The 12,075-nt window shown below is 42.3% G+C and overlaps 1 protein-coding gene across 3 annotated transcripts in view; it reads left to right on the top strand.

Annotated features, from left to right (window-relative positions):
• Positions 1-12,075, top strand: part of LAMA3 (laminin subunit alpha 3) — a 258,555-nt gene that overhangs the window by 84,741 nt on the left and 161,739 nt on the right. For all 3 annotated transcript variants that reach the window (XM_023647570.2, XM_070220837.1, XM_070220838.1), the window contains 3 exons: positions 4,636-4,726; positions 6,647-6,778; positions 8,147-8,209. In XM_023647570.2, coding sequence (XP_023503338.2) covers positions 4,636-4,726; positions 6,647-6,778; positions 8,147-8,209 — 286 coding nt within the window. The remainder of the gene's footprint in view (positions 1-4,635; positions 4,727-6,646; positions 6,779-8,146; positions 8,210-12,075) is intronic.

Consider the following 12,075-nt stretch of genomic DNA (forward strand, 5'->3'; position numbering starts at 1 on the left):
ACTGGGAGGGGACTTGGGGGCAATTTCTGGGGTGATAGTATTGTACTATGTCTAGATGGAGATTTGGGTTTCACAAATATGTGCATTTCTCATAACTCAGTGAATGTATAATTGCAAGTTTTGCCCTTGTACACAAATTTTATACCAAAAGAAAAATACCTAAACACTGTTAAATTAATTAAACTCAACTAATTAATTGAGTATTAGTTAAACTCCAGTTAATTATATGCATCTGAAATATTTAGGGGAAAGTGATAACTGCAGTTTATTTTGAAATGCATCAAAAATAAGATGGATTAGTGAATGGAGAGAGGAATGAGTAGATGGATAATTATATGATAAGACAAATCTAGTAAAATGTTCATGGTAAACTCTATATAGAGGTGTAAAGGTGTTCACTGTAAAGTTTGAAATTTTTTGTAATAAAATATTGGGGGAAAGAGCAATGAAAGAAGAAGGCAAGGAATACAGCATTTTTGGATTGACTCCTTGATTTCTTTTTCTTTGATAAACTATTGATGTTCTTAAGTAAGGTTGAAGATTACTCATGTTGTTTGAGATGATGTTTGAAGATACTTATCTCCATTAACTAGAACAGAATCTTTAGCTTCTTCCATGGAGACTCGACTTCTGGTCCAAGTCTTGAGCTGCTCCCCAGCTGTGGTGCCCTGTGTTCTTGATGTGTTGGTCTCACTATTTTCAAACTGTCTGTCTCCTATACACACACACATACACAAACACACACGCACCACACAAAGTGAAGAGATGAGATCAAGAAACAGATGGAGCACGTAGGGCTACATTCCCTCCTGCAACAAATCCCACACAATGACAGAAAAGATTAAGAAAGCAAAATACTGTCTCCTTCCGGAATCCTCAACAGCATGAAAAATAAGAAAGCATGTTATCAACAGATCAGGAATTTCAAGACTCTCCAAAAAGATAGAAAGCAGAAACACAAACATACGGGAGAACACAGCTGTGACTGTTGGAATGATTTGGAGGTACTCCAAGAGGCAACAGATAGAAGAAATTAACTGTGGAGCTGCATTCAAACCTATAAAACTTTACTGAAGTTTATAAAAGAAGACCTATATGGAGAGGCATACTGTGTTTCCAGACTCAATATTATACCGTTAATCCCAAACCAATCTATAAATTCAGTACAGTTGCAATCAGAATTCCAACAGAATTTTTTATGAAGAGTGACAGGCTGATTCTAAAGTTCTTATCAATAAAAAAATATATGAGAATAGAAAAATAGTTTAGAAAAACTGAACAATTATTGGAGAAATTTGTCTTCCAAGATATCAAAACATATTATGAATCTGTATTAATTGCATATGGACTCAATGCTGGGATAAATAGTTCAATAGAACTTAATAGATGGGGCTGGCCCCATGGCTGAGTGGTTAGGTTCGCGCGCTCCGCTGCAGGCGGCCCAGTGTTTCATTGGTTCAAATCCTGGGCGCGGACATGGCACTGCTCATCAGACCACGCTGAGGCGGCGTCCCACATGCCACAAGTAGAAGGACCCACAACGAAGAATATACAACTATGTACCAGTGGTCTTTGGGGAGGAAAAAGGAAAAAAAAAATAAAATCTTTAAAAAAAAATTTAAAATAAAAGAACTTAATAGAGAATCTAGAAACAAGTTCTTGTAGATGTTAAAATTTGGTTTACAACAAAATTAGCATTTCTAATGGAAGGGAAAGATGGACATTACATAAATGATATTGGCACAATTGGCTCTTCATTTGGGGAAAAATATATCACCCTATCTTATGCCATATACCGAGGAACATGAGGAGTCTTGACAAGGAAGAAAGAAGGAGCAGGGAGGGAATGCTCCTACATCAGGGTCAGAGGGCTTGTGAGCCATGAGGTGATTCTTCAAAATGAAGTTTGAATTTGTTGATAGAACACGCATACCCTAGAGCAAGGTCTGCCCATCAGAAACCCAGCTGTCTTTGTTCAGGCTGCTATGACAAATATACCATAGACTTGGTGGCTTAAAAAATAAACAGTTATTTCTCACATTTCTGGAGGCTGAGAAGTCTAAGATGAAGGTGCCAGCAAATCCTGGTTGGCAGATGGCCATCTTCTCATTGTATCCTCACATGGCAGAGAGCAGAGAGAGAAGAAGGAAGCTGTCTTGTGTCTCTTCTTATAAGGGCACTAATCCCATCATGAGGGATCCACTCTCATGATCTGATTACCTCTCAAGGCCTCAGCTCCAAATACCATCACACTAGGTCCACAAATGAATTGGGGAGAAGGCACGAACATTTAGTCCACAGCACGAGCTAACCTGGCTGTTTCCTGCCTTTTCTGTACAGTGCTGGTAATGGGAGAATAATGAAATATCTACCATCAGCTGGGCTGGTGACAGGGAGTGGAAACCTCACTTTAAAGTAGTCAAGCAAACAGCATGTAAGACAGCCAGATGTTATCCTGCAGGGCAAGCAGTTATCAGAGATGGCTATATTCTCATGTGGCATTGATTTCATTTTTATTTCTTGGGTTTACTATTTTAAGCATTGGCTTGTGGGATGTGACATTTTAAATAGGGTGGCCAGTTCCTTGGGATGTGGCATTTGAGTAAAGACCTGAAAGAAGCGAGAGAATGAGCGAGGCATCTGTCTCGGGGAGAGCATTCCAGGCAGAGGAAATGGCAGGACAAAGGGCTTTGAGATGGAGCAAGGGGCCCCATGTGGCTGGAAGGGAGTGAGCCAGTGGGTAGATAAGTCATAGAAGTAACAGAGGCCAGATTGTGTTGGCCTTAGGAAGGAAAATCAGATAGGGGGCTTCCAGAGAGAGTGTGGCCAATGAGTGGACTAGCCAATAATTTCCGCATGCTTGATGTTCACAGAGATGGAAGCTAGCAACAGTGTTGAGGATGTGGCCAAGGAACTGAGAGAAAAGGAGAGAGAGAGAGAAGGTTTACCTGAAGGTTGCAAAGCACCTTGGAAAAGTTCTTCTTGGAGGAATTAGGACCTAAGAATTATCAGAGCAGGCCCTGGGGTTTCTAAGCGAATGTTGCATCGAAAGCCTGTCTAGGTGGTGTGCCAAAGGAGGGGTCAGTGGGGGTGGACTTACCTCCTGCATAGGTTCCATCAGCATGCACCCCACTCTAGCTTGGACAGCTGAGGTTTTCTCCTTTTATGTTAAGTGTCATGCAAATAGAAATTCAAGCACCCACACCTCCTAGAGAGATTACTTCCCCCCAGCATCTCCAATATGGAAATTACAGAGCCACCACTTTCCTTGAGTCCCAATATGGCCTTGGTCCAACCGTGACCTTGGTGTCCATGGATAAAGTGCCTTTAGGGTGTGGTGTGGGTCCCAGAGAACCACAGGAGACTTGAAGGCAAACTACAGGCATTATTCCATCTGCAGGTCATTTGTCGCTGTTCTTTGTGTCTTAAAATTATTACTTCTCTGTGACGGTTGCTTCATTAACCAAACTCTGTGGTAACGGGGAAAGCCTGAGGTACCCACTTCAGAGAACCTTTCCTCATTTCTTATTCCAACGGTAAAAAATTGGGGAGCCAAAGTTAACCTTGTGTCTTGCCTATTTTAAGTCATAGTAGCAACTACAGAGTTGAGAGGATAATTGGCATTTGATGGGCAAGAGGGTGAATACAGCTGTTTCTTATTTGCCCAAAATGTTCCCACATGTAAATGTGAAGTCAGAGAAGTGGCCAGTGCAGTTTTTAGACCTCAATGTTAAAATGAATTCAGATTTTAGCCCACAGGACAAGAAGTGGTAATAAATTAAAATCTGTAATTAATAAAGTAATCAAAAATGGGGCAAAGAATACAGAAAGGGCCTTTGTTCTCCTCTCCGTGTTTCTATGCAGACCCTTTTTGGGTCAAAGTGTGTTAAATTGGTTCTTTTTAACTTCCTATTGCCTTTCCTTTCATTAATGAAAGAACACTGTCCTCTTAATTGTTTCCAAATTAGAGAGAGGGGGGCAGAATTGAGCTAGAGCCATGGTGTATAGTTCTTGGAAACTGATGATGCATGTTGGGTAATTTGATTTTGTGGCAATTACAAGGATTAACTATGAAATATAAAAAGCCTCCTAGTATTGTACTTTAAAATGAGCTCTGTGTATGAGACTCATGCCTACGTTTTCCATTCGTGTAACAAAAATGTTTGAAAAATGGTTTCTTGACTAAAGTACAGAAAAAATTGGAATGACAAGAGAAGATGATCTGTATGTGTGATTTCTTCCAAAATCAGAGAAGATAAAAATACACATATGACCCTTAATCCCTTGGGTTAACCCCTTAGGGGTGACTTATTTCCATTGATCACTTTTGAATGAAGCTGTGAAGAGTAGTCCTCTTGAAATTTGCAAGTTCTATGGTAGAGGGGAAAACCTGGGCTATCCAGTTCATGGAACTTACCCTCGTTTCCTCTTTCAATGGGAAAAAATTCCAGAGCCAAGTTTAAGCCAGTGTCCTGTGGTAAATCTTAGAGTCTCAAGGTCAAGATCGATGCTTATTTGTTTTCAGTGACTAGGAAATTATAATTGTATATGACAGAATTATTTCTTTGGATGAATAGCACAAAATAAGGACTTCTCCAATACTCTTCTTTCTAAGTTTCCTTTGTTTCTTTCTAGCATAACACAGCTGGTGTAAACTGTGAAAAGTGTGCTAAGGGTTATTTCCGCCCTTACGGCATTCCACTTGATGCCCCAAATGGCTGCATCCGTAAGTGTCATTCCAGCCTGGTGTGTCTGCTTCAGGGAGGTCATTGGACTAAATTCTGATTGGTTACTAGTTCCCTTCCTAGTCTCTCTCTTCATATTATCGATCTACTCTTTACTAGCCAAGTAATCTCAGGCAGTTACATAGTCTCTCTGAACCTCAGATTTCTTATATATAAATAGAAATGATAATATATTCCTTAAGATTAAATGAAATGCCATCAAAAGCACCTAAGAAAATACTAAGCATTGGGCCTGCCACTAGACTTGCAACAAATATTAGTTCCTCCATTTTCTGTTGTTTTAACATGTTGCTACGGTCTCCAATAATTTCAAATTTTTGTCAGAATTCACATCAAGACAACATTGTAATGATTTCACAAGGGTATAATTATAGTCATAATACTTAAGATAGCTATGATTTATTGAGCACTTGCCATATGCAAGACATTGCCTAAATACTTTCATGAATATCTTAAATATCACAACAAACTCAAGATACTGTATTATTATTCTCATTTTTGGGGAAACCAAAGGGTCTCAGTAGTTAAATGTTTTGGCCCAGGTGCCAAAACCACTAACTGATCGATCCAGGATAGAGTTCGTATCTGTCTGGCACCACTGTGCCATACCACATCCATTATACAGAAAAATGCCACTGGCTTTTCCCTGCAGATTATCAGTCATAGGTCAGATTATGGACTTTGCCCAACATGTGTCACCTATAGTCTGTTCAGTACTTGGTTCTTTTATGTTCTCTGGTTGTCACAGTTGGAAAGCAATTCCAGTCCTGAAGTTGGCCTCTGTGCCCACTGTTCCCCCAAATTCATTCATCGTTTCATTAACATTTGAGGGCATCGGAGTCCAAAGAACATATAAACTCTGATTTACTTCTCCCTAGGACATTCTTAGTTGTTAAAAGTGTGTTCCTGTTTTCCCTCCCTCTTCCACATCACCCCACGAAGTATGTCCACCACTTTCCTGGTGCCCAGGATGAATAGGTATTGGCAAAGGAAAGCAGGACGTTGTACCTTGTTAGGAACCTCGATTCTCCATCACTTCTCTCATCAGTTTCTTTCTTTGTCACTGAAGTGGTCTCATGGAGATATGAAAGGCTTAGCATAAAGAACCTACTGTACATAAATCCTAAACAAATTTATCAAAGGACACCAGGAGAAGCCAGGCCTGGAGTATGCTTGATGCTCATGGCTTCTGCAGTCCCCCAGTTCTTCATGAGACTTACTCAGCTGAGCGAAGATAGTATTTTCACTGTCCAAGGTGATGACCCACCAGGTCAAAGGTAGCTCCCAAGTGGAGGGTTACCAAACCTTTTACACCCCAAGCCCCAAATATGTCCCTCTGAAATGCAAACCTGATCATTGTGTTGGTTGCAAAACTTTCCTTCAGTAAGCTCTATCACGCAAATCTAACATTTGGATTATGGGCGCAATCTTGCTTTCTGTCCACAAATTTTATATCAGTATCTAGGCATCCCACACTTGTGTCTGCATCACAGCTATGAAATGATGACCACTATATGGACATTCACAGTTGGGTAATGGCCAGGTGAAGCTGCACCCAACGGCCCTGCCAGGAGCTACCACACACACACCCCCAGCCCCTCCGATGGTACTTGCTGCAGGCGTTGCCTCTTACACAGGGAACTGGGAAGTATTCAGTATACTAAACTACATTCTTGAGAACTTCTCAGTGTGGATGCTCTTAAAGCTTATCTCTGAGAGCCCATGAGGTTCAGTTAATGAGAACCATCAACCAGATGTGAAGTAGAAAACAGGTTGTATTCTTTCAAGAATAACAGTAGACCAATGATAAAGTAGTAAACGTTGTCTGAGGAGTGTGGGGATGTATTTGCCTAATTAAGTGCAGCGAAGGCCTGGTGCTTTGAAACTGGGATTTCTCTTAGCTTGCAGCTGTAACCCTGAGCACGCGGAAGACTGTGAGCAGGGTTCGGGCCGCTGCACCTGCAAGCCGAATTTCCAGGGAGACCACTGTGAGAAGTGTGCGGCTGGATACCATAATTTCCCATTTTGCTTGAGTAAGTACCCACTGCAGGAGGAGGGGCCTCCCTTCTTGACACATACCTGGGCTTTGTGCATGACACCTGAGGGCATGGCAGGCATGGTGAGGGGAGACAGAAATGGAGCCGGGTTGGCTGTATTTACTTGAAAATGTTTCCAAAAGTTTGGAACATAAAATTTATGTAAGTACATTTTATATCCATTTATCTCCAAAATATTAGGTGTACTGTAGACATTACCATCTCAGTAGGTCCAAAGGGTCAAATATTGGCGATTTCAACTTAGTAATCCACACGTGTAATTTTTCTTCATAAACCTAGAAGAAATGTCATGAGCTTCCAGATGTCTGTTTGCATACATGTAGTGTGTTTTGTGCTTCAGGTGGCCAGGGGAATGTGTTCCCTCTTTCCCACTGTACAATAGGCCAGGTTATCATGGGCCCCACCTTAGCTGACTGCAGTGATCTGAGTGAACGTCTCAGGGTCTCAGAAAAAAGAAATGTGTATGTATAGAACCACGAAAGAATTTGAAGCAGGAGACTCTATGAAATGAGCTTTGCAAATTGTGACAAGAGCCGTGTTGTGTTTGTGCTGCAGCAGTGTAAAAAAGTGTAAAGTGCACTTGGGTGTTAGGACAAAGAAACACTGTCTCAAGAAGAGGCCTCTCCATTGCCGCATTAGTTCTTGCCCATCCCACACTCACAGCTCTCCCATCACAGGAAAAGCATATTGAGTTGTGGGGCCAGGTGAAGAGGACACACGTGAATGGGGTGACTACATGTCCTGGCTCATACGTCCCAGGGTCATCGTCAAACTAGCACCCACTGTCACCATTAAGTGTCCTAGTTTGGAGGAGAAATTATATGATCATCTTATATTGAAAGGAACCAGTTTTTAAGCCCAAACACAGTAACACTGAATCGGGACTTAATCAATTTAGAATCTGTAATTATTGGGTAGAGGCTCAGCAGAAATTGCATTTGCCTTCTTATTAAAAAAAAAAAAAAAAGCCTGAAGCAATTTTATGGCATAAACAAAACTTTAGGGAAAAAATCTTGAAAGAAAACATTTTTTAAAACTAGCCTCAATTTTACATTAAAAAGTCAGTAAAGACATTAAAGAAACCAAGCTCAACCCTGCTTAGACTGAGTCTTAGCTATTGTGAGAATGAAATATCCATTTCTGTTCATTAATATACAAATCAGAACATCTGATCAGTCTGGTTTCAATTACTAGATGCATTTCAAATATAGCAATATTGCCTTTCTTTAAATTAGTCTCCACATGCTACTTTTCCTTAAATTAGAGAGGGCTTCTTCCTAGTTATTGCAAGTTAATGTTTTACTTTACTGTCTCATTAATCTTTCTCTGTATTTTTAAACATAGGAATTCCCATCTTCCCTATTTCTACTCCAAGTCCAGAAGATCCAGTAGCTGGAGAAATAAAAGGCAAGTAACTTTCTTTTGGTTTAATATCAATGAAAATGTTATGCTCCATATTGTTTTTCTACTTCCTATGCACACTGCTATACCCAATTTCAAATTGTCCTTGCTGGAGCATGGGGGGTGTCTTGCAGGTGTCTCCTCCTTGAGCTCTTCACCCCCCATCCTTCTCCACTCCAGTCTGTCTATCGCAATGGCCCTACCTCATTAAGGAAACAAAACAGAGCTTGGATTGTATGTCACTAACCTGCTCAAAAACCTTCGGTGGCAGTCAGTTGCCTACTGTCTTATTTGAGTTCTCCGAAAAGAGACTATGAGAAAGGAACTGGGTGCAAGCAGTTTATTTGGGAGGTGATTCCAGGAAATCTCATAAGGGAGTGAGTCAGGGAGTGAAGGGAGCCATTATGAAGATGCATTAGCAAGCAGGTCCCTACTGTAGCACCTGGAGCTGCATCCCTTTAAGCATAGATTTTGCTCAGTGTCCTCCCAGCTGATGAGCTGACTTCAGTTACCTGCCATCAATGGAGGGCTGCCTCTGGGGCATGAACTCTCAGGCACGTCAAGCTTGGCCTGCAGAAAGGCTGAGGTTCTCCTGCAACCAGGAAGGTTCCCAGAGCAGAGAGTGGCAGGGGTGGGCAGGAAGCAGCCTTTGGGATGGAGAGGTGAGTATCGAGAGGGTGTGGGTGTTACATCTACCACACCACTCCTTCTGAGAGTGTTTTATGATCTCCTGTAATGTGCGCAGCATCATTCTGGCTGCCAAAGACTTACCATGAATAGAATTTTTAAAAATTCTCAACTCTCTTGAAGCTTATATTCCAGTGGAGGGACTCATACAATAACATATATAATATATAAACTACTAAGTAAGTAAGATCTCTAATATGTAATATTATGATATGCAGGGTTATGTCCTGCACAAGGGTGCTATTTTTAAGGGGGAGCCATTCACGTCATATGCATAAACTGACTCATATGAGAAGATTCCAGGCCTCTAAGTTCGATTCTGGAGCTGTGGACAGTTTCTACATAAACCCATAATGGCATACACAGGGATGCACACAATCAGAAGGGCACCAACAAAAGACACACTGCATGCACCCAGCCCGTGACTGCTCCAACTGGGTCACCCACTGAGTCTGCTTCTCCTTCCCCTGGGTGGCTGGAGAGGTTTGATGGCCACATGTTCATCTCACTAGGGTGGAGGTAGTGAGAGGTGTATGTGAGCACGTGTGCCCTTCCAGCATGTCCACGGTGTGGGTGGGCAGAGAGGATGGCCTCTGGTGACCTCTCCATGGCACAGGAGTTCAGTTTCTGCAACAATATAGTAGCTCAGGGTGTGGACTGGAGGCAGCCTTGGCCATGAGTGCTGTGGAAAAAATAAGGCAGAGAGAGGTTAGGGAATGTGAGGTTTGCAAATTTAAATAGGATAGTCAGAGAAGGCCTCACTGAAGAGATAATGAAGCAGGGACCTGAAGGGGGTGAAGGGTGAGCTCTGCAGGTGTCTGAGAAGAAGCATCCAGACACAGGAAAGGCCGAGTGATAAGTCCTCGGGGCAGGAGCATGACAAGGTGTTCATTGAACAAAAAGAAGACCAGATGTGTGAAAGCAGAGTGGGGGAAGGGGAGAGGGGAAGGAAGGGAAGTTCTGGGGACCAGATGGTAGGTCCTTGTCAGCCATTGCAAAGGCTTAACATTCTACTCTGAATGAGGCAAGGAGAGTTTTGCACAGAGAAATGGTGTTGCATAAGGATATTTGTGGCTACTGTGTCGAAAACTAATTTTAGCAGGAGAGAAGAAGCAGGGAGACCTCACAGAAAGCTATTGCGATAATCCATGAGGAAGAGATGATGGTGGCTTGGACCCAGGAGGTATCAGTGGAGGCGACAAGAAGTGGACAGATTGTAGATATAATCTGAAGTCGAACCAGGGTTTGCTGGACTGGATGTGGACTGAGAGAAAGAGAGGACTCTAGAGTGACTCTAAGGCTTTTGGGTAGAACAAACAAGGAAGATGCTGCCATTTGTTGGGATGGGAAAGAGTGTAACAGAGGAGAAGGCAGAGCGCATGGGCTAGAGGAGGGTCAGGTGGGTGCAATGGTGGGAACGTGTGGACATTCTCTTCTGGTGGTTCCTTTTCTCCTTTGTGAAATAAGAAGCAAGGTCAGGGGCAGAAAGTGAGGATGGGGAGGAGGCTTTGGAGATGAGGAGAGTGAAGGTATGAATGACTCATCCTGGAACGTGAGGGAGTGAATGGGCTTGGGGAATGTTGTAGGATTTGGGGGCAGCACAGGGCTCACCTGAGGTCTAACATCATCCAGTTTACCTTCCTATGCTAGTTCCAACTCTGTCCCACCGAGGCCCAGCTCCTCTGATCAGACCACAGTGCCGTGGGTCATTATGTGGGGTATTGTCTTAAGCCTTTGTCAGACACTCGGTCACTTGCGGACAGTAGCTATGCTTGACTTGGTTTCTAATCCCCACAGTACCTGCCGTGGATTCCTGCCTGTAAGAGGCATCTGCCAATGTTTCCTGAATGTTTCGTAATTGACTAGAATGGAACTCGGCTTTTGAGCCTTGATTCCAACACACATCTCTAGTTTTCTTCCACAAGAATGTTTCAGATCCCCCATTCCTGGACTGTTTACAGTAATCCCTTTGTTATTTAATTCCTTTTTCTCCCCATGTAGACTGGTGGTGATTTCAGGAAAAGAAATTTAACTGAACTTGAAGGGAAGTTCAAACGTCTGTTTCAAAATATACGGGAAGCTTAGAACACGGCCTCAGAGAAAAGGAGTTTCAATTAGCGCAGTTGGATTTTACTTGGGAGTTTGAACGCACAGATACCCACTTCAATCTGGCCTTCTCTTAATGCATTTCAAAACCACCCACTGTGCAGCTTAACTCCCAGCCCTGAACATTAGAAGCACAAACATCTCAACTGCCAGAAGACATGCAGTGCTGGATAACACCGGGGGCCCTTCCACCCCTGAGAATTTGAATTCTTCAAGGCCCATTGATGCTTTCATGTCTTCTCATACAGTGGTTCTTAAATAGGGCTGTGTTTTAGAATCCCTCACTTTTGTAAAATAGAAATTCCTGTCTATCACCCCAGATCTTTATCTAGATTTCCAGGTGTAAAGCCCAGGCTTGAATTTGAAGAAGTTTTCCAGATGATTCTGATGTATGTCTCTTGCTTAGAACTACTGCCCTAGTTAGTAGAAATTCCTATTCAGTGGTTGGCAAACTTTCCTGTAAAGTGTCAGATAGTAAATATTTTCAGCTTTGTAGGCAAAGTTGCAAATAGTCAACTTTGCTGCTCTAGCATGAAAGCAACCATACGTAAATGAGTGAGCTTGGCTGCGTTCCCATAAACTTTATTTACTAAAACAGAGATGGATTTGGCCCTCGGGCCATAGTTTACAGATTGTGGGATTATATCAGATCTCTGAGTTTGGGATTCCACACCCAGGTGATGGTGTTTTACCAGGAGATTCCAATGTGAAGCCCAAGTTGAGAACTATTTGTCTAGAAAATCCACATTCTCCATTCCAGACACTGAAGAGCTGAAGCAGAACTGAACCATAGAAGAGTGTCGCAGATCAGAATGTTTTCAGGTTTTTCATTATATTTCTGACCCTGCATATTATTAGGATTTTCTGGGTCCAAGTGATCATTCATAACCACTTAACATTTCTTTTTAGGAAATCGGTGTACAACAGGCACAGTTTCAAGGGTGCCTTTTGAAAACAACAGCATATGGGAAACATACACTCTAGCCTACAGGCACGTGTGCACTTTTATTCCTCCAAGTTCAATCAACAGCTGCAGAAAGACTCTAGTTTACTTTATCTAGGAGATTGAGGCAGTCTGG

The sequence above is a fragment of the Equus caballus genome, chromosome 8, assembly GCF_041296265.1.
Source record: "Equus caballus isolate H_3958 breed thoroughbred chromosome 8, TB-T2T, whole genome shotgun sequence".
Classification (NCBI taxonomy): domain Eukaryota; kingdom Metazoa; phylum Chordata; class Mammalia; order Perissodactyla; family Equidae; genus Equus; species Equus caballus.